General features: G+C 41.3%; 1 protein-coding gene across 1 annotated transcript; it reads left to right on the forward strand.

The window, feature by feature from the left end:
- Positions 1-284: 284 nt before the first annotated feature.
- On the forward strand, positions 285-25489 carry arhgef19 (Rho guanine nucleotide exchange factor (GEF) 19). Its single transcript, XM_074682406.1, has 16 exons — positions 285-656; positions 15904-16615; positions 16717-17205; positions 18489-18624; positions 18710-18795; positions 18888-19144; positions 19387-19547; positions 19652-19804; positions 20121-20250; positions 20440-20514; positions 20607-20696; positions 20777-20940; positions 22714-22872; positions 22962-23041; positions 23129-23233; positions 23360-25489. The coding sequence occupies exons 2-16, from the start codon at positions 15925-15927 to the stop codon at positions 23512-23514; spliced, it is 2931 nt and encodes a 976-aa protein (XP_074538507.1). The 5' UTR covers positions 285-656; positions 15904-15924; the 3' UTR covers positions 23515-25489.
- The last annotated feature ends 260 nt before the right edge of the window (positions 25490-25749 follow it).

Below are 25749 nucleotides of genomic sequence, written 5' to 3' on the forward strand. Positions count from 1 at the left end.
TGAATGTGTTACTGAACACAAAACAAATTCAGATCACACAATAAACACTCACTGGGAACATGCACCCCCACCACCTTAATGACACACTTTTTTATTACGCACACACTCTTATCAAGGAGCAACACTTTGTCCCTCCACTTCCTCCTCTCTGCGTCTGTTTATGTGTCAAAGCAGGTGCTGAAATGAGACACTAAACTATTAGAGTTAGAGGAAGGGCAAGAGAGGGGGAGGAGAATGAGAGAAAATGAGCTTTCCCCAACAGTAGCAGAAAGAGAGAGAAAGAGGGAGGGGAAGGAGCAGGGAGGGAAGGGAGAGCAGAGGAGCGTAGAGAGGGGATCTGCATTGTAAGTAGCTCTGAGAGCAGCAAGTGGTGGCTGTTTTTCAGCCTGTTTTTGTTTTCCAGAGGAGGCGGAGAACACAAAGAAGAAGAAGAAGGAGAACAAGCAGGCAGAAGAGCAAAGATTTGGAATGCGAGAGCTACATTTAAAATAAAGGGAAGAAGAACCTGAAGGAGGTGAAGGAGGAAAAGAAGCCGGGAGGAACACAAGGCAGCAATGGATAGCAGAGTGGCTCAGTCTGACCCTGAGATGGCCTGGATTCACACACTGCTGCTGGCCACAGTCCAGCACACACACTAGGCTGCTAACACAGATGAGGTAAAGTACTTTTTAAAAAAAAAAACACAAGGAGTCTTTCACACAGAAAAGTGAAGAAAACATTCACATTCCTGTCAGTATCATGCCAACTTTTGCCAAGTTGGTAAATTTAGCTTCTGGGAGAGAAAGTTGAGTTGTGTTTGTTGCCTCAGAGTGCAGACTCTGCTTTGTGTGCTGGAGGAAATAGTGCAGCTGGTCAGGTGCATTACATTTATATGACAGTATATATACTCTGAAAACAAAGGCAGACATTGTCTTCATATGGGATTCGGGAAACAACACGACTGTGATGAAGTATCAGGTGGCAAACACAGGACTCTTGTTTGCCTGGATGATGTGCTTCTGCTGACAAAAGCAGCTGTTTAAATCAGCGTTTCATGAATGCACTGCACTGGTACATGGGTTATAAACTGACACTTGCTGAAAGCCAAATCACAAGCACAAGATGATGGAGAAGTCTTACAAGTAGGATCATTAGCTTTCACTTCTTGTTTCTTCTCTTTGAAGGCATCGCTGCTTGAATCTATAATGTCTTTAGCTGTTCCCCTGGCAGAGCTCAGCGAGGTGAGCTTTGAATGTGATGGTTACAGTGCAGCAGTGAGTTGTTGCAGAGCAGGGCAGGTAAGTGCATGTCTTGAGTATGTTGGATGAGGGGTTGTTAAAAACTGTACATGGCTGAAACTTGGCGCCGCTACACACACTTCTCTTTTTGGCTTTCACAGAACATTTTAGCATAAAACTAGGCTCGGTGTCTGCAGGGTGAGAGCCTCGGGTTCACAGTGTGCATGGATCTGTGTGAACTGAAGTTCATGCATTCATGCACACATGAGGCTTTGGCTCAGTGTCCCTTTCTCTCACTGTTTGTTTGTTGTTTACTCATGTGGAGCCTAGGACTGGGCAGAGCTGTTTACTCTGCTTCATTAAGGATAATCAGCAAGCGTTGTAATGACTGAATGAATCAGCAGGGTCAGGAGTTTGAATGAAATTCTTGTTGTTCCCTTTTTCAACTTATTGTGTATGTGTGAAGCTACTCAACTTGTTTGCCATGCAATATTCAGAAACATTGAAGATCACAGACAGCAAAGCAAGAATTGGAGTTTGCACAAACAAATTGCATGGACTCAATAAAGAAAAGTCAGTCAACCAGGAAAATGGAAGAAAATAAATTTCAGGGACAAAAAATGACAATAACTCAGTTTTTTTTTGTACTACTTTAAAATGAAGGCCTGATTTTAAAAAAATCTCTCTAAATGGAGACAGCCTTCTGTGAGTGTTTATCAAACACCATCAGTGAGAGGTCGGCCTGGGGTGATGCCTTTTCCGTCTGCTGTCTCTCGATGACTAAGTGTATTCTCATGTCTCTGTGTGTGTGGATAGTCTAGAGGTCCGTATTTTGACTGAAGCACAATTAGATAGCTGTGGGTGTTTCTGGATTATCTGATTTACTACAGTATGTCTGCCCTGAATGCACCACCTGCACATTGGATGGATTTGTACTCTGCACAAAGCGTAAAGCCGGACCTTGAACTGTTTTACTGCGTTTTATGACAGGCTGGAGATCACAGCCATGGTGGCTAACTTCTGATAGCCTTCTGATGAAAATCCATCACATCAGGGAGATTTAGAATTCAGGATTTTATTTAAGCTGTGATTGAATTTCTGCCTTTGAGCACCTTACTTTGAATCTAATTTTCCCCTGCGTGCTTGCTCATATCACACACTGATTTATAACTCATCCCACCCTTCCCTCTTCCTCACTTCCCCCCTCCCCTTCAACAACCGTGCGTCTGTCTGGAGAGCACCTGCCCCATCACCTGCCACTCAGACAGAGGCTGTCTGAACGTGTGTGTGTATGTGTGTGTGTGTGTGTGTGTGTGTGTGTGTGTGTGTGTGTGTGGGGAAGCGATCCAGGATGCCACACCTTACCCTCCTGCTCCCCAATCTTGCATGCAAATGTTACCTGCGCTCCTTGTGGTATTTACTCTCACGTGCACACTTGCACTCGGCTGCTAACCTGAACGTGACCGCCTCTGTTTTGTTTACACTGACCTGTTTTTCTTGAAACTAGGCTAAAGTCATTAGACATTATTGACTGACCAGACCAAAAAACATGAGGTGCAGTGATATTTTCAGGAGAGCCTGTCACTTTTTGTTGCCTTCTGGCTCGTGGCCTACATAGCAGCAGTCTTAATAGCCCATAATAACAGTGCTTTCTCCTTCACGTGTATAGCTGAGTTTCTTTGTTTGTCTCCTGCCGTGCTTTAGTGGTCAATTTTAGAGGAATGAGCCTGCTGAGTCATCCAGGGAATGTGGGCAAGTGTCTCTTTGTGTCAAAGGGTCTCATCTGGGGGGGCTGGGTGCCTCCAAAGTTGGCCATGAACTTGGACAAACCTGGACAATAAAGCGGACCACCTACTGAGTCATTTACCTGCGCATTCACACAGTTATAATGCAGCAGCAGCGGCTATGACTTGTTGCGAACCTGCAGGAATGCACAAAATCTGTCCTTCAGTTAATGTGGGAGTTGGAGAAAACTTGGCTCACGCATGAAGGTTAAAACTTGAGCCCAGAGGCCATGTTTGTCTATGTGGCACACCTGTCTAGCACTGTAGCCCTCAGGTTATTTCACATTTTGACCCAGCTAATAGCATGCGGGTGCGTTTCATATTTGTAAAGTATCTGAAGCGAAATGATCTGTTCCAGTTTTAGAAGCTAATGCTTATCTTTCTGAAAAAGGTTCTGCTTCACAGAAAGTAAATCACAAAGTAGTTGTTGTGCTCATCAGCAATTCTAGTTTCTGCTCCAGGAAAGCTCACTTTATTACACTTCCTTCCCTTTCACCTATAAAACTGCTGACGTTATGAGATTTCTTTGGCTAAAGTGTAATTGTGGATTGTTAGCTTGTTAAAATGTGTGTCCCATTTTAACACGATCATGTTTCAAAACAACCATCACCCCGGTGGACGGCTTGTCCATACCTGTCCAGATAATAGAGGGAGAAGCAGGCTGGGGAGGGGAGGCTTTGAGTATCTGCTCGTGCTCAGCTGAGGAAGGAGAGCTGCGAAACACAAAGATGAAGAGAGCATGAGTAAACACAGCAGCAGATGAATGCGGGGAGATGCATCAGCAATTTGTTGTAAAGTAGGTCAGCCTCTTGAGAGCTCAGTGGCAGAGGATGAGATTGGAATCAAAGAGCTCTGATTGACAGTTTGAGCACAGAAAACTCTGCCTTCTCCTTTCAGTGAATTCAAAGATGAAAAGGAAAATCTGAAATGAAACTGCAGCAGAGTCATGAATGGCAAACGTTGTTTTAGCGTTGTAAACAGCAGCAGGGTACTCATCAGTAACCATGAAAGTTAATCAAAAGATGTGGCTCAGAATGTTTTAATTGGCATTAAAGGATAAGGTCAGTGAAACGTAATATTACTGATGAAAAGAAAGAATCCAACCGGGATTCACTTTCATGTATCAACTTTTTTCACTGAAGACATTCCTGTGAAAGCTTTTTAATATAAAATATAATATTCTATTTTAATATAATACATATCAAATAACATCAATAATGGGAGTAATATATTCTATTATTGATAGAAAAGTTGAATCTGTAAACAAGGGACGAAGTAGTTATAAGCACTCATGTATCAGCAGGCTTTGATGAATAAAACCAGCCCATGGAGAGCAAAATCAGGCTGAATGCACAGCCTCGTAACATCAGCTCCCATTGGTTGTGATCTGGTTATGATTTATTTATCTCCATAAAACGTATTTCTTCCAGCAAGTTGAGCTAACAGCCTGTTACAGATCAAAGTTTGGGTGACACATTAGGAGAGCTAATTAGCTTTGTTTTTCAAGAACTAGTTTGGATTTCTTCAGTGATGATCTGTCCAACCTTTGCTGTGCAAACTTAAAACCCTCAAACTGTGAGTTGATTACAATTAAAAAGATTTTCTATTTGGTCTCATTCAGCTTAAGAAACCCAAAGTAGAGCTCTTGTGTAACTTACTGTCAACTGTTTAACTGACACCTACTTAAAACACACGGACAGGCACTTCTTCAGTAGGTGTAATGGACCAAGAAATGACAGCATTTACCTTGCAGACATAAATGCCACTCAAAAAATAAGAAGTCTTGACGTTCATGCTAATGCGTCATTGCGCTGGAACAACATACCTGGGGGCAATCATCGCAAAGCATCATCAGTACATGAGATCTGAGACTAATTTTTAACAAACCTGACTCAAAAAAAAGTTTTTTATTCGAGATTTTTTTTTCCAGCTGTGGAGTGACACATGGTAGGTTTTCCAATGAGTTATCAGGAAAAGTGTGTTATGATCATTGAGGCACATTTCACCCAGTGCAGCAGTGTGGTTTACCAATGAGAGTTAAATAATTCTGATCTATACCTTTTTTTCCCCAACAAGAGAAGGAGGGAAAAAAGAAGATTGACTTGCTCATCCCTCTCCTGTCAGTGTTAATAGTTTATTACTTAATATCCATTTTGTTTTGTAGATATTGTTAATTTATTAATTCATTTAATTCATTTTCAAGCTTTTTCACTTTTGTTGGGGAGGACAGCTAAAGAGAAGCAAAAAAAATTAAGGGTAGTGTCTGCAGGAATTTTCATTACTTGTAAGTAAACAAAAATTTAAACTGGGCTCCTCCTTTTTGGATCAGTGCCAGCAGCAGCACACACCCACAGCCTCCAACCGAGGCTAGGTGACACACTCACTAGCCCAGCAACCACCTGCATCATCCCGTTTCTACATAGGAGAGACTCAAGAGCCGTGCACCTGACTTAGCGTGTTAGCACAAGCTAATCCCAGGTTCTTTGACACATACCTGCTCAGTAGAAAGCTAACTCATGTTGCTCTTAATCCTGTGCTGCTCTCCCAATTTACCAAAGTCGAGTGTAAGTTGAGCCAAGCTTCACCCTTATTTAAGAAAAAGCTTTTCGTTTCACTTTGCTTGTGTTTTTCATGTTCTGTGCTATGTCCACTATTGTAGCTATTCCGGATAGCTTCTTCCACTCGCTAATCAACACGCAGAGTCACTTGGGTAGAAATGTCCTGATGCATCCGAGGGTTGAGGCAGACACTGACACTGACACACATGGATAGAGGCTCAGAAGTAATGACTGAACATTTTTGTAAAAGTTGACATTTTATTTTTTGGAAAACCCTGCAGACTCTACCTTTAAGGAAACAGACACTGAAACTTCTACACCAAACCAGCGCCCTTTTTAGTAGATTTGCAAATTATTTAGTTATGTATCTCTTTAACATTTTTATTATTGAACCAGACTGATCTCACCGATATTGAAAATGCCTTGTTAAAGAGAGACCTTGCCAAGACAGTCAGCAGCAAAAACAGAGAAGTTATAGAGATACAGAGAAGTAACAGAAATACAGGGAATTAAAATACTGAAAATATAATGTCTTAAGGTATTCAACAATGACACTGACAAACAAGAGCTATTATACCAATTTTGTTCTAACTATGTTTCATATAAAGGCTCAGCTTTCACCAGAAAACCTTTTTAAACTAAAAGTTAAGCAGTTTGTATAAAAAGCTTTTTGTCAGTAGATTCAGAATAGTTTCTGAGCAAACTGATTAAGACAGATTTATTCCTAAAGTGCTGAACTGCACTTTCATATGAGCGTGTAACCTGCCAAAACATCCTAAATCAGCACTCCTTTTCTTAGCGTCTCGGCTCACATACAGATAACTGTTGTCTGTCAGAAGGTAATGATTAAGAGATTTTCTGGGTTTACTGCGTGTTGGATCCCTGGCCCTCCATCCACTCGGTAGCTTTTGCGACTCGTGACAAAGCACCATAATTAGAGCAGGTTATTTCCATAAGTTTGTCAATAGCTCCTTTGTGCTGTACTCTCCTTACTGTGCATCCCCGGTTGACTACACTTGTTCTGGTGGCAGAGAAAAGAAGGCTAAAGGTCCAAAAGTTTTGACGTGGACGTGTGAGATGGTCGCCATTTCCCAGCCCTCCAAATGAGTGATTACTGTTTGTCTGTCTCTGTCAGCAGGGATCCCACTGGGTGAGACAAGGTCAGGGAAGCTTCTCCATGTTTTGTCACTTTCAATCAAAGACAGATTGCGTCTCAAACACACGCACACATTCAGGTGTGCCTTGTGTCTGACAGAGCTCTGTGTGATTATAAGCCAGGTTGTCAGTATGCATCTTCGTAGTGTCTCCGGAGGTCGTGGGTAAGTTGCCTGAGGCTGCAGAGGAGGATTAGGAGGACCCACACCATGTTTAAACATTTGGGTGACTCCCCGCCTCCTGTAGCCTCTGGGGTGCTCACCTGTCTCAGTGGGTGGAGGCTAGAAGAGGAATGAATACCGAGAAACTCCCTGACCTGAATTCACTCAACCATTCGCACACCATTCAGGTGTCTGATCCTACGAAAAAATGCACTGAGTGCTTCACTTTGACATCTGGTTTGTTTTTTCTGATTGGGATATGAGTCTTGCTCAACAGTTTGTGGTGATAGAGAGATTCAGATACAGACCATTAAAATACCAAAGGGTGCTGCTTGGCTTGCCATCCAGTTACTTTGAACAAACACTTGAGATGTTATGCTACCTCCAACTAGCATTTCTTGCCAGTGGCTGGTCCTCCAACTACATTTCTAATTGTTTTTTTTTTTAAGTGTCAGTTTCTGTTGTTTACGTCAACCTGAGAAAATCTGAAGATGTGTTTAAGACTCACTCAGCTACACTGTCTGCTCCATCAGCTCTTAGATTCAAGAGAGTAGAACAGGATACAAATAAAAAAAAGTAATGTATTGCAGGTGGATAGACGTGTAAAATAAAATCCCAACAGTGAGACAAAAAGCTGTCCCAGGTTTTTGACTAAAGCAGAAAACATCATTCCCTATTTGACATCTTCTCACCAAAACTCCTGTGTTTGCACTCTCTTCTCACTCATTCAGTCCTGTATCACTGCCTGTCCCCGCACCATTTCTCCGTTTGTGGTCGCTTTGTGTTTTTTTCTTAAATTTGACCAATGTTTCTTTCACTCAAAGTCTTGCGTTGTTAAGTTTTTCTCTCTGTTCTTCTCTTCTCTGTTGGTGACTGGTCAGCCATGAATTGTTGATCTAAAGTTTTGTATGTCCAGTTGATTGAAAATATCCACAGTGGCGTTAATGTTGTTTACAGAGGCTATTGGAAGCTGTGTGATCAGGTCGTTGTTGTTGTTTTTTTCTCTACAATTTACACTTTACACACGTAAAATGGACACCTTCTTTGATTTAACACTGTTGCATCTTTCCAATTATAGTTTCAGTAATTTTTGGTTCTTGTCTGCAAATTAACAGTCTCATCTTTACCAGCAGTGCATCAACAGAAAATGTTCTAAAAGCTGTTTTTGCTAAACACACAGAAAGCAGGAGGCTGGTTTTCCTAAAAGTGACGCACTATGATGTCATGTCTTGTCTCGGCAGACAGTGCTGGGATCTTCAGTCTACTGCTTGGCAATTAGTGGTCTGATGTGACCAGGTTAAACTGCGATCTCACACACACACATGAGCTGCTCACACCACACTGTAAGGACACTTCAGTCTGTCTGACCAAACACAGCGGACTTAAGCTCAGGGAGAGACCCGTGAGGGGGAGGGGACAGGCAGAGGGAGTGTGGTGTTAGATTTGAAAAATACAAACAGTTTCATTATCTTTCTCCTCAGTGAAAATAACTGTAAAATAATCTCTTAGTGTGGACCACAAAGCAAGATGCAAAGAAAGTGAATACAAATTTTTAATATATATCATACTTAAAGCTCAAAATAACATTTAGCCAATTTTTAACAGAGCTGTGCTTTGTATTTTAACATGCTTACCTTTCTGTTGCAAGGGATCCAACTCCTCTGCAGGCCAGGGTGCCTACAAAAGAAACCAACGTACCTTTAAAACTCTGTAGAAAAAGTGTTTTCCAGTGGGCACACCAACTCAACTCTGAACTCAGCTCAACTTTATTTAGAGAGCACCTTTTAGACTTGCAAGCATGCAGTACAGAGTGCTTCACACAGAGCAGTGAAACAGAAAATCAAGGCCCAAAAAAGGATGAAATAATGAAAGACAAAAACAAAAAAGAATAAAATGCCTGAAAATAAATCATCATAGGCAAATAAATAGAATAACATGAAATAGAATTATGTTCAAAGAAATGGTGATACTACAGAGAACCTCTACTGGTCATGCATCATTTTTTAAATTTCCAAATAACTTTTTTAATCAAATTGAATTAAATTAGCATAAAATATGATGGGTTCTACAATACTAATGTTGTTAGGCTGCTTCACTATCTCTCATAACTTACTGACTTATCTTTTAAGTCCGTAACTTTTAGCCCTAAACTCTGAGGTTTCTTAATTTACTGGGTAAAGATGAAATAATCTTGGAGCTGGACAGCTTTGTAAATGTTATCAGTACAGCAGTTAAATAAGCTTTTTTACAAGGGGACTTTTTTAGCTTCAGATTGAGACACGAACAGTGGCTTTGAATCAAGAAGATTTTCTCCAAAATGAGCTGAACAACTCCGAAGCTACTGTGTTCAGAGTTGTTGTCATTCATTGTTGGCTTTGGGTGTTTTTCAAGTCATCGTACACTGGCAGAAGGAAGGGAAAAAAAAGCAGCTCCAAACCAAAATCCAAAATCAGACCAATACCAGGACAAGTACTCCCTCTTGGGTACTCATCGATACCGAGTATTAATACTACTAGTACTTGTGATACATGAAATTTAACTTCACAATGACAGATCAAATTTTGATCAATGACGGCACAGTCAGTCCGCCAATAAGTAAAAATAAAACACTGACAGCTCTCTATGAGTTTAATTTTTTTTCTTTGTTCTTTTTTTTTAAATAAATTAAAAAAAAGAAAAAAAAGAAAACTAATAACCATCAGAGTTAAAGTCGTTTTTAAAATGAAATGAAGCGCAAGATAAAACAGTTTAACTGTTAACTCTTCCTGGTTTGTTCATTTTGTCCGAACAGGACCTGACGCGTATTTGTCATTCTGTCAAACTGTAAAAAGTGGCGGCAACTACTGGCGAGGAGGACTAACTCAACATAAAATATTGCTTTGCCTTGGCGCGAGTATCGAGTACCTTGAAAAAAGATAGTACTTGCCAGCTCATAAAAAAATTTCAAGAACTGAAATTGGAAATTCAGCGTTACATTAATCTGATACTCTGCTTTAAAGTCATGAAGGGATCTGTCATTCTAACTTCCTGGAATGAACGAAATGAAGAACAAACTTTCACGTGATAGTTGACTTCTTATCTCGAGGACAGACCTGACAAAGCTTTCACTTTTGACAAATCTGCATGTTTGTGACACAACCCAGTGACTTGCAAATGAGTCGCTGAGTTTTTTTTTTTCCTTTTGGGAATCATACCATGGAAATAATCCAGTGTAGTCTCAGTGTGATTTGTGATTTACTATAAAACTGAGACTCACCAAACAGACAAATGGGATGAAAGGCAGGATACCCTCCGGACAGGTTGCCAGCCTGTGAGAGGTGAATAATGAAATGTTAGTGTTCATTTAGTAAACATATCTATAGGTGTGAATTTTGCTTGACTTTTGGTGTGCATGCAGAGGCTATAGCTGCTAAATGGACTGTAAACAGTGCAGAATATAAATGTCTCATTTCAAAGTCATTCACCACTAACTACTGGCTAGTAGTTAGGTCCAGAAAGGTCCAGTGTAACTCTAACCTAATCCTAAGGTATTATATTTTATAACTTGGACTGCATGATAAAAACCCCTCTAAGATCATCAAAGTCTGTTTTGAGGAGAAGTATTTCTTCACCTTTGTGACCACAAACAGCTTAAACAGTGGATCCATTTGTTTAACACCCTCGTCTCCCCCGGGCAAACATCAAACTAACTTTAATTATGTGATTACACAACATTTGGCTCTGAACGAAGCTGAATCAGCTATGGATTTATGTTCATGTTTATGTGATACACTCCATTAAAGGATTATTCTCAGACCTTTAAGATAAAAAAATGTCACAATTAAAAGTCTGTGGCCGCTGGCATTAAAGGCATGCCACTGTGCTGTTCATTAAGTTCTGTATGCAGACATGGCGTCTTAAAGCAGCCTAGTGAAATTACAGGGGAGAAAACTGGCAGCAAAGTCCATAACAGTCACAAATAACACCCTGCTATGACAAGGGAAATTACACGTCTTTGGAATTGAAATTTCAATAGCGTTATATAATTGTCCCGGTATGAGGAATGTGCCGTACGTGTAATCGGATGCGTTCATGTTTTGATAAATTTGGCGCTGAGGCTTATCTTCAGTTTTTGGGATCTCTGAGGTTTCTTATCTAACAGCAGAAAGCTAATTTTCAACAAAGAGTATGCTGATTTATGGAGACTTGGCTGTTTGTTGAGGATTATGTGAACTTTCAATCATCTGGATTATCTTTTGGGATTATATGGTCATAAAATACAGTGTTCTTAAATTATACAATGTAAAAGGAAATAATTCATCTCTAATCACACATGACAGACAGCAGATAGAGTTAGTTTAATGCCGCACATCTGCAGCAGGATTACATTATAACCAGACAGTAATCACATGCAGACACCAGCAGAGCTGGTGTTATTAAGCAGAAGTGTTCTGGATGTGTTTATATGGCTCAGTGGCTGCACTATATGAGCTGATCAGTATAAACAGTTCCCACACCCTCTCAGGTGTCCTGTGCTCAGGGCAGCCTGGCCCAGGCACACACATAAAGGCTTCCTTTGTCTGCACCAGGGAACAGGTAACCATTTGTGCCTGCATTACTCAGTGTGTTTTTGTCTACGTGTGTGTGTGTGAGTGTGAGTGTGTGTATAAGAGAAACAGAGAGAGAGAGGATTGACTCGGCCGTCTACCGTTGCCTGAAGAACAGGTGTGGCTTTTCAACAGCTTCATATTCACAGCACATGTGCACACCTGAAAAATATACAGGAAACTATGATCTCAGGTCTGTTGTTCTCTGGGCAAACAAACATCTTTATAAACAAATGATACTTGAGGAAAAAGCATTAATTTAAACTGTAATTCTTTCTAAGAGAGTCCCTTTTGCTCATGGAAATTACAGCTGTGCAGTTTAATTTGATGCTCTATTTTACTACAATCTAAAAAATGCATACCTCATAGGGATGTAGTGTGACAGTGTGATAATTAACTCACTCAATGCATTATTGGAGGATGTTTTTACTTACCATTATCCAATGGTTGGATGTGCTTTTTTTTTTCTTTTTTTCACAAACAGAGAAAAGAGATAAGATAGTTAACAATTAACATTCACAGAATGTGACCTTTTCTATGCTCCAAATTATACACCATAAGGTGCTGTGTGTTTTCAGAGTATGCAGCCGAGGAGTCACAAACTGAAAAATGTTTCAAATTCAGCAGCACTGGCCAAGTCTAGTTTCATTAAAAACATAAAAATTAGATTTACCAACACAGCAAATGCAGAGACCAAAGGCAGGAATGAGAAAATGTGAAGTAATTTTGCTAAAAGCAGTGAAACAAGGCTGAAAAAATTGGAAAGTGTAGAAAAAAGTAGTAGATGTACTAGAAGAAGTGGCAGAGGTATTGGTAGAAAAGTTAGAAGTAATAGAAGTAGTAGTAGAAAAAGCAGAAGTAGCAGAGTTAGGAGTTGAAGTGTCACAAAAAATGTATCTAAACCATGGTGGTAATGTTAGAATAACCAACAAACTGAAGTCAGAAGTGCTCAGGGAAATACGATTTTGAACTAAAATATAACTCTTAGCAGACTCTTAGTCAAGTCAGAGTGTATTTGTAGTTAGTGGCACATTTTAAAAACAACCGCAACAAGCAAACACATTATTGATAAAAGCCAAAAAAAAGAAAGTAGTAACAAAAAAAATAACATTAAATACAAAATGAAAATTTAGGGTAGCCACAATAAATGTGAGCAAATAAAACAACAGAATGTCATATTTATCAGGTAAAGTCAAGTGCAAAGAGATGTGTGTTGAGCACTTAAGGGTTATTATACTGTGAAGCAGGCTAATATGTGTTAAATCAGGGATATGTGTAGCCAGGGACAACTTAGAGCTGCTCTCACCAGCTCTACTGCCGTTGCAGGAATTGGATGGATGGATGGGAGGCTGCACTTTTCCTATCAGAGGTGTTTGGGGCTCAGTAACTTCACAGGCTGCTCTCACATCTGTTCCAGCTGTCTTCACTTTGGGACAAAGAGCATCCTGATACAGAAGCTGATGCTTTTTGCCACAGTGTCAACAGGCAGAGGTGGAACGTGCCGTTTCCTTCCTGCATGATGAATAAGTATAATGCAATTAAGTCCTAACTTAAGAATTAATCACCATTGTTACAAGTTTTTGCCCAATCAGAATCAAGAATTTAATCTAGCTGGGAAGTAAAACCAGTCAACCGTGGTGCTGCGCTGGTAACCACCTGGTAACCACTGGCTATAATTTGGGGACAGTTACAGTCTTTTTTAGTGCTTTCAGTTGGAGATCCTGTTTGACGATTCTTCTCAGCGAAGGTCTTGAGATGTTCACTTCCTTTGCTGTTGCCCTCATGCTCTTGCAAGGATTCCTTTGGATTCTCTTCCTCACTGTCTCAACAACCCTTTCGGTGCGGACCGAACGTTTTGTTCCAGAGATTGGTTTGCTGGTGGTATTGCCAGTCTTGTATCTTGTTTTTTCATGACATTGTAGACAGTCTTACGACAAACATTCACCTTTTTCATGATTTGCATTGTTGTCAGTCCAGCCTCCTTCAAGGCTACAATCTGGTCGCGCTTACCCTTCGATGCCATACTCGACAGTCATTAGGAGTAAACAAATGAACTCAGGTACATCAAAAGCTATGCCTTTTAAGAGAAATTATCCAAAATTTTAAGTTTCTAGGACAAAAGCAAAGCAAACAAAATAGAGATATACGATGGGTAAATCTTTCTGGCCCACCCTGTAAGATCCCTAAGTATGGCTGAAATTAACACCAGTGATATGGTCTGCAGGTTGTTGCTAAAGCTATTTGACGGGCTGAATGCTACAGTAAACAGCTTCAAACCACAAAGGTCAGAGTGATACGACCTGGTAGAAGACGCACAAGAAGTTTTTGCTTCGATCTGAAATATTGGTTTGTTTGTTTTTTCATTCCAAACCACCATTGGGAGGTCTTCAGTAACTTCATTAGCAATGAGGTTCTGCTTTTTACAATTTGAGAAGAACTGTGAGTTTAAGATGTTAGAAAACAAACTGAATCTACAGCCTAATGTCCCTCTGCTTGCTCTACACATAGCTCTTTGTCTCACCTGTCATTCAGCTCGAGAGAGCATCAGCAGAGAGAGACGGCTGATGCTCTAACCCGCACTCACTGTTAATAGTCGATCAGAAAAAGTTCCTCAGCTAACTCGAGCTGACAGGGACGAAGAGCCAGAATGATGGATGAGAAAAGACCTCAGGTGAAAGGTGAGAGTGCTGAGACTCTCTTCCTCTGTCTGTCTGTCTCCTGTGGTATCCTGTCTGGAACTGGTGTGTTGTGTTATATGTGTGTGTGTAGGTGAGTGTGTGTGTGTAAAGATGTTAAGTACAGGGGCTCAATGCTGCGTGCAGAGAGGTCTTTAATTAACGCAGGAAGACACGGCTCAGGAGACACACTAACCTAGACTTAAGTGTGTGTGTGTGTGTGTGTGTGTGTGTGTGTGTGTGTGTGTGTGTGTGTGTGTGTGTGTGTGTGTGTGTGTGTGTGTGTGTGTGTGTGTATGTGTATGTCTGAGGTGTGACTGGGAAACATCCTGCACGCGTCAGTAGTTTCAGCATCCATCGGGCTAATTCCAGGAGTATCTGCTTAACGCAAATGTGTATGTGTGTGTGTCCATGTGTGTGTTGTACATCCTAATTAAGGCAGTGTGAATTCATACAGGACCCATTTCAGAAAGTAGCTCCATAAACTCCACATCAACAGACTGAACACTGTATGAAACCTTAACATCACTGCTTTCTGCTCACTGTAACTCAACAGACGATGTAACACTCAGTCGAGTCTGTGGAATCCTGAGGCGACACTAAGCCAAGCAGCCAACCATAACCTTATTTGGTAGAAGGATAAGTGGTCTGTTTGTGTATTAGTCCTGCTGATAAGCCTTTTTTGTCAGGTTTCTTTTTGACACCTTAAAGTCTTGTCTTTACACATTAAAGTCCTGCTGTCACTGCACCTTTATCCTTCACAATCAACCCTGTAACGGTGTAATATTCATGTCCAGGTGTTTGATTTTGAGTTGTATAACCACATAGGCCCTCCCCATACACACATCACACCTGTCTTTTTCTAATTTCACCTCTGTGACTACTTCAGAGAGAGGTTCAGAGGTGAGGGACTTTGCTCCAATATTTTATCTCCATGTGCTGCACATCACAGACAAGGTGTAGCAGGTATTGACATAGTGCCTTGATATGTCAGTATGTGTGAGCCAAGCGATGAAAACGAAAGAAAAAATTGTTTATTAAAATAGTTCTGTGGCATTATTATCAAATGATTCTCATGTTATTAATCCCAGAGGTTTCAGAACAGAACTTGTGCCCCTTTGTTTAAACATGGGACTAACACATATTCTATAGCATACACACACACACACAAAGGACCCTCTGAACATGCATTTAAAAAAGATTCAGAGCACAGGGGCTTCGAAAGGTCAGGTATCCCAAACGCTTGGTACTGTGCTCAAGGGAAAGGCCACCTTGGTGGTACTCAGGAAGTGGCATCTTTCCAGCTTACAGCCCAATTTCCAAACTTGACATGGGCTGAACTGGGTCTGGTTCTTCACCAAAGTCTCTTACGGACTGAGCTATCACCTAAAAACCTGTAGCAGTCACAGACTGTATATAGAGTGGACAGCGTGGCTCCGCCATTTATCACTATACGGTTTTGAAGCCAAAATTCCCCCCGTCACAGGTGCCACCATTGTAGCAGTTTGCAGCCAGAGTCTGCGCCAGAGACTGTGAGGGATTCTGGGAGAATCTGAGTGGAGCTGGGTGACAATTTTTTTTTTTTTTCATCTTTTTCGAGAGAGTCTCGTGATTCAAATGGTTTTGTGGACTTGGGTAAGCCTCACCTTCTGCCCGATTGTCTGTTGTTGCTTGTGATGTCAGAATATTTGCTTAAAAAAAAAACAGCAGACAAAAGTTTTTTTCATGAATTTTAAAAATGGACATTTTCCCTCTCCTCTTTTGCAGCGCTCATGTGTTCATCCAGCCATGCTCCCTGGTTATGGATTCTCACCTTTTCCTGATTTCCAACCCCACCGTCACGCTTTTCACTGCAGAGGAGAGAGTCCCAGCATGTGGATCCCCGGCTCAGGAGAGTCCCAGACTCTGAGCGAGGCTCAGGAGGACCGGCCTCTCATTCACCCCTGTCACCATAAGCATGTGGCTGTGTGCCAGCAGGAAACTTTGGCTTTTATTGAGATACAACCACCAGTGACACCAAAAATAAACAGACTCGGCTCTTCAAGACAAACAGTTATTCCAGACGCACAATGCACGACGCAATCCCGGCCTCTGAATGGATTTAGGCACACTCTAAATGAACTGAATGACATGCAGAGGAGCTGTCACAGGACAGACAATGAGCATGAAACAACTCTGAATTTGGACTCTCATACACCTGTGAGTGACAGTGAGCTTGAATTTCATAATGGCATCAGGACTTCTTTGCAGGAGCAAAGTGAGAAGCCACGATGTGTCACAACAGTGTGTCGACCCCTGCATTCAGCTCTTAGCCTCCCCCTGTCGTTCCCTCTCTCCTCTCTATACACAAACAGAGACTCCTGGGATTCTCAGGTTCCTTGTTCTCCGACCTCTCCTGAAGCTCCAAGATGTCAGAGCCCAGACTCCTACCAGCCTCAGAGGAGGACCTCACAGGGTTCACTGAAGGAGAAGTCTATACGTAAGTGAGGAGCTCCGCTCATGTGATGATAATAGTTATATAATAAATCTGGCTCGAGTTACCCTTTTTTATCTAAAAGAGCTGTTTTTCTTTTTTTTCAGGGCGGAAGATGCAGGTCTACTCTCCAGACAGCCTCAGTGATGAATCTCTCAGCAGCCCAATCCTAGACCCAGACTACATCTTCCCAGGACCCTTTGCATCTTTCCTGGAGGAGGACCTCAGTGGATTATCTTCTCTAGAGGCCATGTCCAGTGCATCATCCACAGACGGTGTTACAGATCTCTCAAACCTCAGTCATGATGATATTTTTAATCTACCTGAGGAGCCCCTGCAGATTATAGAGGACTCACTTCCATGTGTTGGGGAAGACAGTGGGACAGTAGAGGCATTATGCGCCACAGGGGGGAGCTTTCTACCACGCACTCGCCAAGGGGATCAGGAACGACGACGCTTCTCAGCTTCAGAACTGATATCAAGACTGCAGCTCTCTCAGAGGAAGAACTCCTTCACTTTAAAGCTGGGGAAGTCGCTGTCTGCTCGGGTAGCCTCACGGGACAGGCAGAGCTCCTGCTTCAGCCCCAGCATGGACTGTGAGTGAACAGTTGAACCGACTTTGTGTTGACATGAAGTGAGAAGAAAGTTCAGGAAACTTACAAAGTTACAACAAATCACAACAGCCTAAAAACAACTCAGAGCACAGACCTCTGCCAAGCATATCTTACTTTAATGTTATACTCCCTTTCAGCAGACTGTCTGCCACAATTTGGTGTTAGTTGCAGGTTTGTACGATAATTTGTTTCCTGACAGCATTGAAATTTATGATGACCCAGAACATATTTCATATTCCTGATCTTAGTATCCAGAATATTTCCAGGATCTGGATCGTACTTTTACATCTATCAGAAATTATGGTGACCTTGTCTTGTATTGTTTTTCAAAGCAATCCAACCATTTATTGTAGAGTTATATACACATATGGCGAAAAAGGCCCTATCTCACAATGATAAAGAATCCTTTAAAAAGGTCCTTGATCGAGACGGTGATCCGAATCACCTCCAAAATTTAGTCAGTTCTTTCTTATCCCATTTTGAACATTTCCTGAAAATTTCATCAAGATCTGTTTGTTCTTTTATGAGTTATGTTCTTCACAGACAAACACACAAATTCTCCCAAAAACATAACCTCTTTGGTGGAGGTAATTACAAAACAGTACCCCTGGCTTAAGGATCATTTATAGGAAATAGAAATATGACAGGGTCACCCTTTTATCTTAACTGTTCTCCTAAAAAAATAGTTCCAACACAATCATTGTTTAAGTCAATTAAAAAGAAATTAAAATTCTAAAAGCACAAGTCTAAAAATTAGAAAACACTCAAAAAACAGTCGCAGCTGAGAACAATTCATTTTATCCTTTTAAAAACTGTCTGAAATTGCATTGCATGAAACCATTCAATGTTTTATTGTTGGTTTGTCTCATTTTTCAGTCATGAAATTGGAAATTGATAACTATTTGAAATACAACCATAAGCTTCTCAGCCATTGAATAGCTGCTACTAAGCTGTTGCTCACTTAATAGTCTGTTAAATATGACGCTTTCATCCATTCTGGGAGCCAGTCCCACCAAAGTGCTGCTAAAATATGGGATACTTACCCAGTATATGATGGCTGCCACAAGAGTCATTCACAGGCCGCGGGGCGAAATCATTCATCCTCTCTTCCTTTAATTCGAGCTAATTCTCATCAATCTAGAGAAGTCCAACATGTCAGAACATGTCTGAACACAAAATGAATAATCTATATTTAACCAAAAAAACAAACAAACAGAGGCTGTGTTGTCCTCAAACCTTCTCATTCTGCTTCTCTTCTTCTTCAGATAAGCCAAACTCTAAACAGCGCACCTCAGGTGGTTCCAATGATAGCGCCCCCCACAGTCCAGTAGGGTCTGCACCCTCTCTTCCACCCACCAGCGATAACAGCGTGCCGATACATCGATGGAGCTCAAAACTCAGGTGAATATGAACTTAAATATTTCAGCAGCAAAGCAGCAGACTTTAAACATTGTGCACTGATGTTGTTGTTTTTTTCTCTTCGTAGCATGAGGAAGAAATCTATAGAAGAGGACTCCGGCTCACTGCCAGCTAACAATGGCTCAAATCGCTTGTCAAGATTTTTACCGAGCTGTAAGTTAAACATTGTTCAGATACTGCTCCTAGAAGAGGCTGAATGTTTTTTTTTTCTTCACCATACTTTTCACTCTCTGTAACTCCTCCAGCAATACTGTACCAGGAGTACAGCGATGTGGCCATCAACAGAGAGATCCAGAGGCAGCAGGGGAAGGAGCCCGGCACAGAGGAGGAGGGTCTCAGGTATGAGGGATCAGATGGGACTCCGTCTCCTTCTAATCTGTCTCCATCCAGCTCCTTTCGCTCATCACGAGGCTCTGCATTCGCACTGTGGCAGGACATCCCTGATGTCCGGAGCAGCGGTCAGCTCGACAACTTCAGCAACGAGGAAAGAAAACTACAGGAGGTGAATGACACGGATCACATTGTGTTTGTTTCTCTGCCTCGCCTCATTTTACTAGCAGGGCTGGGATGTTTGAGGATGTGCAGTCCAGGCATGCTCAGTCTCAGAGGCACCATTAGATCATTTCTTTTCCCGTAGTTCAAAGCCATATGACACCAAGGTTATTGATTTGGTGCATATGTTGCATCTTCTTTGCAGATTATTGTGATTTAGATGTCTGACTGACTTTGTCCTCATCAACTCAGGCAAAGTTTGAGCTGGTGACATCAGAGGCGTCATACATCCGCAGTCTGACCATCGCTGTGGACCACTTCATGCTGTCTCAGGAGCTCACAGAGTGTCTTGGAGCTCAGCACAAGCAGTGGCTCTTCTCCAAGCTGCCTGAAGTCAAAGATGTCAGTGAGAGGTGAAGTGCTTCACTTCTGATACGCCTCTTTCTCCCCGCGGCTTGGTTTTTAGCACCTGAGTTCTCATTTATTTCACTCTAATGGTATTATCTGCTGCCTGTAGGTTTCTTCAGGACCTGGAGCGGCGGCTGGAGGAAGACATTCTGCGTTTTGATGTGTGTGATATTGTCCTGGATCACTGCCCAGCTCTGCGAAGAGTTTATTTACCTTACGTTACCAACCAGGCTTATCAGGAGCAGACATATCAGCGTTTGCTGTGAGTTAAACATCAGCAGTAAATCATTCGTCTCTTGGAGCTCATATGCACGCTAAGAATATGCAGCTCTTATCAATCCGTGTTCATTCATAGCTGTAGAGCATAAAGTCTAATTGTTTCTTGCTGGGTGTCCAAGATTTCCTCTCAGGGTGTTCAGGTGTTAGTTTACCTGCATGACTAAACTTGCAGATGGTTCATACTGAGAAGGATGACTTTCTATTTAGTCAGGATGAAAAGTATGCAGGAAGAATCTCAACCCACTTTCACTAAAGGTCAGTGAAGTTTCCCTCTAAATGTCCTTGTCTGGTCCTCTCAGGCAGGAGAATCCTCGTTTCCCCGGCATCCTGGCTCGTCTGGAGGAGGACCCTGTCTGCCAAAGACTCCCTCTGACCTCTTTTTTAATCCTCCCGTTTCAGAGGATCACACGGCTTAAAATGCTGGTGGAGGTACATGATTAAACATTCACTGCAGAATTCATGTTTGCACTTGAAACCAAATTACTCTGAACTGTAAATAAGGTAATATTTGGACCAGGCTTAGAGGTTTGCCGCAGCAGCTTTTCTTCCCCTCACAGAGCACAACAAGAGTATTGATTTCTCTCTGGCATGTTTTCAAAAACCTCCTTCATTTTTCAGAACATCTTAAAGAGGACGACACCCGGCTCTCGAGATGAGGACACTGCCACGAAAGCTTTCAATGAGCTAAAAAAGGTGGTGATTATCATCCATAATAGCCAGTTGGGAGCGGTATTATATCTGTGGAGGCACAACAGTAATAACAGTCTCGGTATGCGTCTCCTCAGATCATCAAAGAATGTAACTCTAGCGTGCAGTCCATGAAGAGGATGGAGGAACTCATTCACCTCAACAAGAAGATTCATTTTGAGGGAAAGGTGATGGAATACCACCTTTTTGATCCTCAGTGTCAGTGTTTTTATTATTCCTTTTTAATATATTTTTTCTTTTGTCACAGATCTTCCCTCTGATCTCTCAGTCCCGTTGGCTGGTGAAACACGGTGAACTCCTGGAGGTGGACACTCAGATGATGAGCATTTCTGGATCGAAGCTTAAATTTCCCACAAAACCTGTGTACCTCCACCTGTTCAACGACTGTCTGCTGCTGTCCCGGAGGAAAGAGTGAGTGCTCTGCTGTCATCACAAAGAAACCAAGAATCTTAACATCACACTGATTGTCATGATAGATGCACTCATTTGCGTCTGAATATTTTAAGCATTTGGTCACAGGATAAACTCACTTTTTACCTTTATCTTTATAGCTGCCCATGCATCATATGCTCAGGTTAAAAGAAACTGGAATTATTCCTCATTTTTATGCTGGTTCCTTTAAAGATGAGTCTGTGAGGGATGTCCTTGAAGTCCCTAAGCAAATTATGTAACTTAATCCTGCTGAGTTAACTCAGGGTGCAACAATATGAGTAACAGATTTGATTATTTTCTTTAATAAATGATTAATTCAAACAGTGATGGACCCTGAGACAAAGTTTTATTAATATTGAGACTCAAAAAGGGGGCTGCACGGTGGCACAACAGTTAGCGCTGCAGCCTCACAGCAAGAAGGTCACCTGTTTGATTCCCAGCTTGGCCGGTGGGCCTTTCTGTGTGGAGTTTGCATGTTCTCCACATGCATGCGTGGGTTCTCTCCAGGTACTCCGGCTTCCTCCCACAGTCCAAAAACATGCTCATCAGGTTAAGTGGTCACTCTAAATTGCTCTTAGGTGTGAGTGTGTGAGTGAATGGTTGTCTGTCTCTGTGTCAGCCCTGTGATCGACTGGCGACCAGTCCAGGGTGTACCCCGCTTCTCACTCAATGACAGCTGGGATAGGCTCCAGCTATCTGTGACCCTGAACAGGATAAGCGGTTCAGGAAAAGTGAATGAATGAATAAATGAGACTCGAAAAGTTTTCTACATCATCCCAAGTTACAGAGTCCTTAAAATATAGGAGCCACTAGTTCTGCAACTCTGGAGGAAGCCCTCTGGACTGTCTTTTTGCGCAAGCCCCATGTTCTCCACGAGAGTACTTTAGATTGTATGTTTTCATAAATCACACATTCTGTCAGACAGCATTGGAAAGAAATCTCTTTACAGCCAGTTTTCTGTCAATGTTTGACCTCTAAGTTATACAGAAGGAACACTATGATTTTTTTAAGGACTACTCTTTTTGCAGAATTAGATGAGACAACCAATTCTACCTTAACGTCTCCACACCGAATATAAAGGCACAGTTAGTTCAGTTAAAGCATGGCCAGGCTATGATTTATTCTGGGATAGCCAAACATATCAATTTACTCATTGATCAATCCAACAAAAAGTTTAGGAACAAGATGCTTTCTTTGAGCTGAATATCCACTGAGTCCAATGAATTACTGAGGTATTATCCTTATTGTGAGGTGTTAAAGACATCCACCCTCAGCTAAGCTATAAAGCTGGTGTGACAGCATATCTAGTTCTTGATTCTTTATGTTGGATATTGATGAAAAGAGCATTTTTTGAGGAGACAAACATACATTTAAAATATTAGAGCAAACAATGACAATTCAAGAAATGTTGCTATAGAGGGTGAGGCTTTGCAAACTGAAGCTACTATTTCTGTTGTAAAGCCGACATTCAGAGAGAAAACCACTCAACAAAGGCAAAATGGTCTGTTAACATCAGACTATTCCTCAAAGATATGGTCTGTCCTCTAAAGTTAAAAAGTGTTTCTACTAGCATTATCAAAATGAGGTGGACAGTTTCACAACATCACAACAGTCAGCTCCACATTGACACTCATGAATGTAATCAGCTTTATCAGGGTTGTTATCCCATTTCTTACAAATTTGGTGCTTTTCATCATCATTTGAGGGTAATGAATGCATAAAAAAAGTTTGGGGTTTTTTTTGCTTTTGCAGTACATGGAAGTTCATGGTGTTTGTGCACGCCAAGATCGGAGAGCTGAAAGTGAAGGACCTCAGTCTGAAGCTGCAGGGCATCTCAGGCTTCATCTTCCACCTGCAGCTGTGTGAAGGCCAGCAGCTCAAACACCAGATCCTGCTGAAGTCACACACTGAGTGAGTAACAACACAACGCAGTGACAACAATCTTTCCTCTACAGTTCAAATCTCATTCTTCTAAATGAACCATCTCTGTCTGCACCAAGGAGTGGGAAGCAGAGATGGATCACAGCCATGTTTCCATCCAATCCACTGGAAGACATCGAGCAGGCCAGTGAGAATGACGGTTAGTGGAGAGCTTTGGGTGCAGCTATGTATCAGTTTAGACCTTTAAATCCTTGCATTCATCTTCTTCTCCTCTCTTGCTTCTTAGATATATCCCAGGTTCAATGCATCAAAAGCTACCAGGCTCAAGAGCATGATGAGTTAACGCTAGAGAAGGCAGATATTCTTCATGCAAAGACTATAACAAGTGACGGTAAGGATGTGTATGAAGCCTTCTCTTAAATAGACCTTCATATGCCTCTAAATATGAGGTTCATGTATAAAGTGTGGATGGAGCATTTCCTCCTGTGTCTAACAGGCGTTTGTTGTCTTTGTCCAGGCTGGGTGGAGGGTATCAGGCTGTCAGACGGGGAGCGGGGCTGGTTCCCCAAAACCTACGTGGAGGAAATCACAAGTCGCAGCGCGCGCCTCCGAAACCTCAGAGAAAATATCCGTGTCAAATGTGTCACACAGAAACTGGAGGGAGATGACTAATCACTTTTTCTACAACTTCTCATGTGTCAAAGGTGCATTTTTGTCAATAACCTGCAGATCTGTAGCTGCTGGATGATTGTTTAATCTGTCATTAATTGTGGGACCTACTGTGTGTTAAGCGTGCTTGTGCTGAAAAAAGCAAACGTTTTGGTTCTGGCCTGAATGCTAAACTGTGTAGCAGCTTTTTCCTTTAGCATGCTTGCTGTGAATTTTTTAATGCTACATCTTTACTATAAAATGCTGTTAAACAATAAGAGTTTGCCACCAAAACAGTCCAAACTTTGTGGGAGTTGGTATTCTGAATGGCTGCTTCTCTGATCAGATCGCTCTTAAAAAGAGATGATACGTCCTGATACTTAAAAGCTAAAGGGATTTCTGAATGCATGCTTTCTGTGCATGCATTACATTACCATGTTTTCAGTTATAAATGTACACCTGCATATGCACAGGTATTGCCTGTAAACTTGTCCAAAGGTAAATTTGTACGTTTCAAAGGTCATGCCAGAGGAGAACAAAGCAGAGGGATGAGGCTAACTCAAAGAATGACACTTTAATCCCCTCTGCTTTTCAGTTTTCTTAAAGATAATCTTACTTCACACAACCCATTCATTCATGTGATATCACAACATCAGAAAATGGCTTCGGGCAGATCCTGCTGCTGAACTGCACATCAAAGGCCTTCTAACCTTCCTGTTTCTTAACAATGATTGTTTTTTTTAGATAAAAGATTAAAAATATATATCAATCAGAATCAAAATCTGTCAACATACTGATAGTATTTACCATTTAATGTCTTTCTATCGCCTCTTAGAGATGTGTTAAAACTAGGTCAAATGATTAGTTTTCTTTACAAAACAAAACAGTCTGCACTAACAGCATAAAGAAATTCTGAACCAGAGTCTAACTTTAAGAACCACATTCCCTTGGTTGACTGATTTTGTACATCATGACTGGTGAAAACATGTTAGCTTACAGCGTTGACTGTTCTGCAGTCAGTTGCCTCTCTTTGAACTGATGCTGTAGTTAACTTAATTTAGTTTGGTCCACAGGTCTGTGATCATTAATGTCCTCCTGAATTTTGTGATATGGTCACATCAGTCCATCTAGCCTTTTTAAAGGGAGGAAGTTCAGGGAGGCAGGAAGATGATGTAGAAAACTGCTTGTTATTCCTCAGTGCCTTATAGCTGTATTATTATTAGTTTTTCATTCATTTATTTATTTTCTGAACCGCTAATCCTGTTCAGGGTCTCAGGTGTCTGTAGCCTATCCCAGGTGTCATCGGGCAAGAGGCGGGACTGGTCACCAGTCAATCACAGGGCTGACTCATAGACAGACAACCTTTCACTTACACACTCACACCTAGGGACAATTCAGAGTGCTCAATTAACCTGATGAGCATGTTTTTGGACTGTGGACTGTGACATGCAAACTCTGCAGAGAAAGGCCCACCGGCCAAGCTGGGAATCAATGCGGTGACCTTCTTGCTGTGAGGCTGCAGCGCTAACCGTTGCGCCACCGTGCAACCTAATTATTAGGTTTTACATAAGTTAATTCAACTCTTTTTTTATGTCTCAATCTACAATCTAAAGTAGGCCCCAACTAATGCACTCATATCTATAAGTAAATAAGTCTGCAGCCCAGCTGTTGTCTTTGGTATCTTATATCATAGGATTTTTATAATTTAATAGATTTTCATTGAAGTATTAATGAATAAGGCTTGGGGTAAAGACCCAAGACAGTGAAGGGAGGAAGGAAGTATTAAGACTCAGGTTGGTCTTTAATAGTTAGTCTGGTTTTAAAGGTGCAGTGTGTAGTATTTAGCAGCATTTAGCAGACGATGCTAAATACTAAATACAGACATGGTAGAAATAGATTATAATATTCATAGAAATATTTATTTAGTAAATTCTCACCAGATCATGAATATTGTTTTTTTTTTTGTTTTTTTTTTTTGTTTTGTTTTTTTATGAACATAGAATAAACTGTCATATTTACATAACAAGTGTATCCTCCACCAGAGGCAGCCGTCTTGCACCACCATGCTTTTGCCACATCACAGAACTGCTAAATCAGCATACTTTTCTCACAGTTTTGGCTACTGTCTCTTCACTGACAGGAAGAATGAGCAAAAAAGCTATAAAAGATAATAATAATAATAACAAAAAACACCATTATCAGTGACATCATCATCTGTCTTTTAGTGACAAGTCATCTGTGAATCCACAACGCTGAGCC

The sequence above is a fragment of the Halichoeres trimaculatus genome, unplaced genomic scaffold, assembly GCF_033239565.1.
Source record: "Halichoeres trimaculatus isolate MK-OKI-2021-1 unplaced genomic scaffold, fHalTri1.1 fHalTri1_scaffold_11, whole genome shotgun sequence".
Lineage (NCBI taxonomy): Eukaryota > Metazoa > Chordata > Actinopteri > Labriformes > Labridae > Halichoeres > Halichoeres trimaculatus.

Excerpts from the sequence above, each read along its gene's own strand:
- arhgef19 (XM_074682406.1), top strand. The coding sequence starts at position 15,925 with ATGCTCCCTGGTTATGGATTCTCACCTTTTCCTGATTTCCAACCCCAC. Across the intron at positions 19,548-19,651 it reads GTCAAAGATGTCAGTGAGAG|GTTTCTTCAGGACCTGGAGC; the intron begins GTGAAGTGCTTC and ends TGCTGCCTGTAG. Across the intron at positions 20,697-20,776 it reads AGATTCATTTTGAGGGAAAG|ATCTTCCCTCTGATCTCTCA; the intron begins GTGATGGAATAC and ends CTTTTGTCACAG.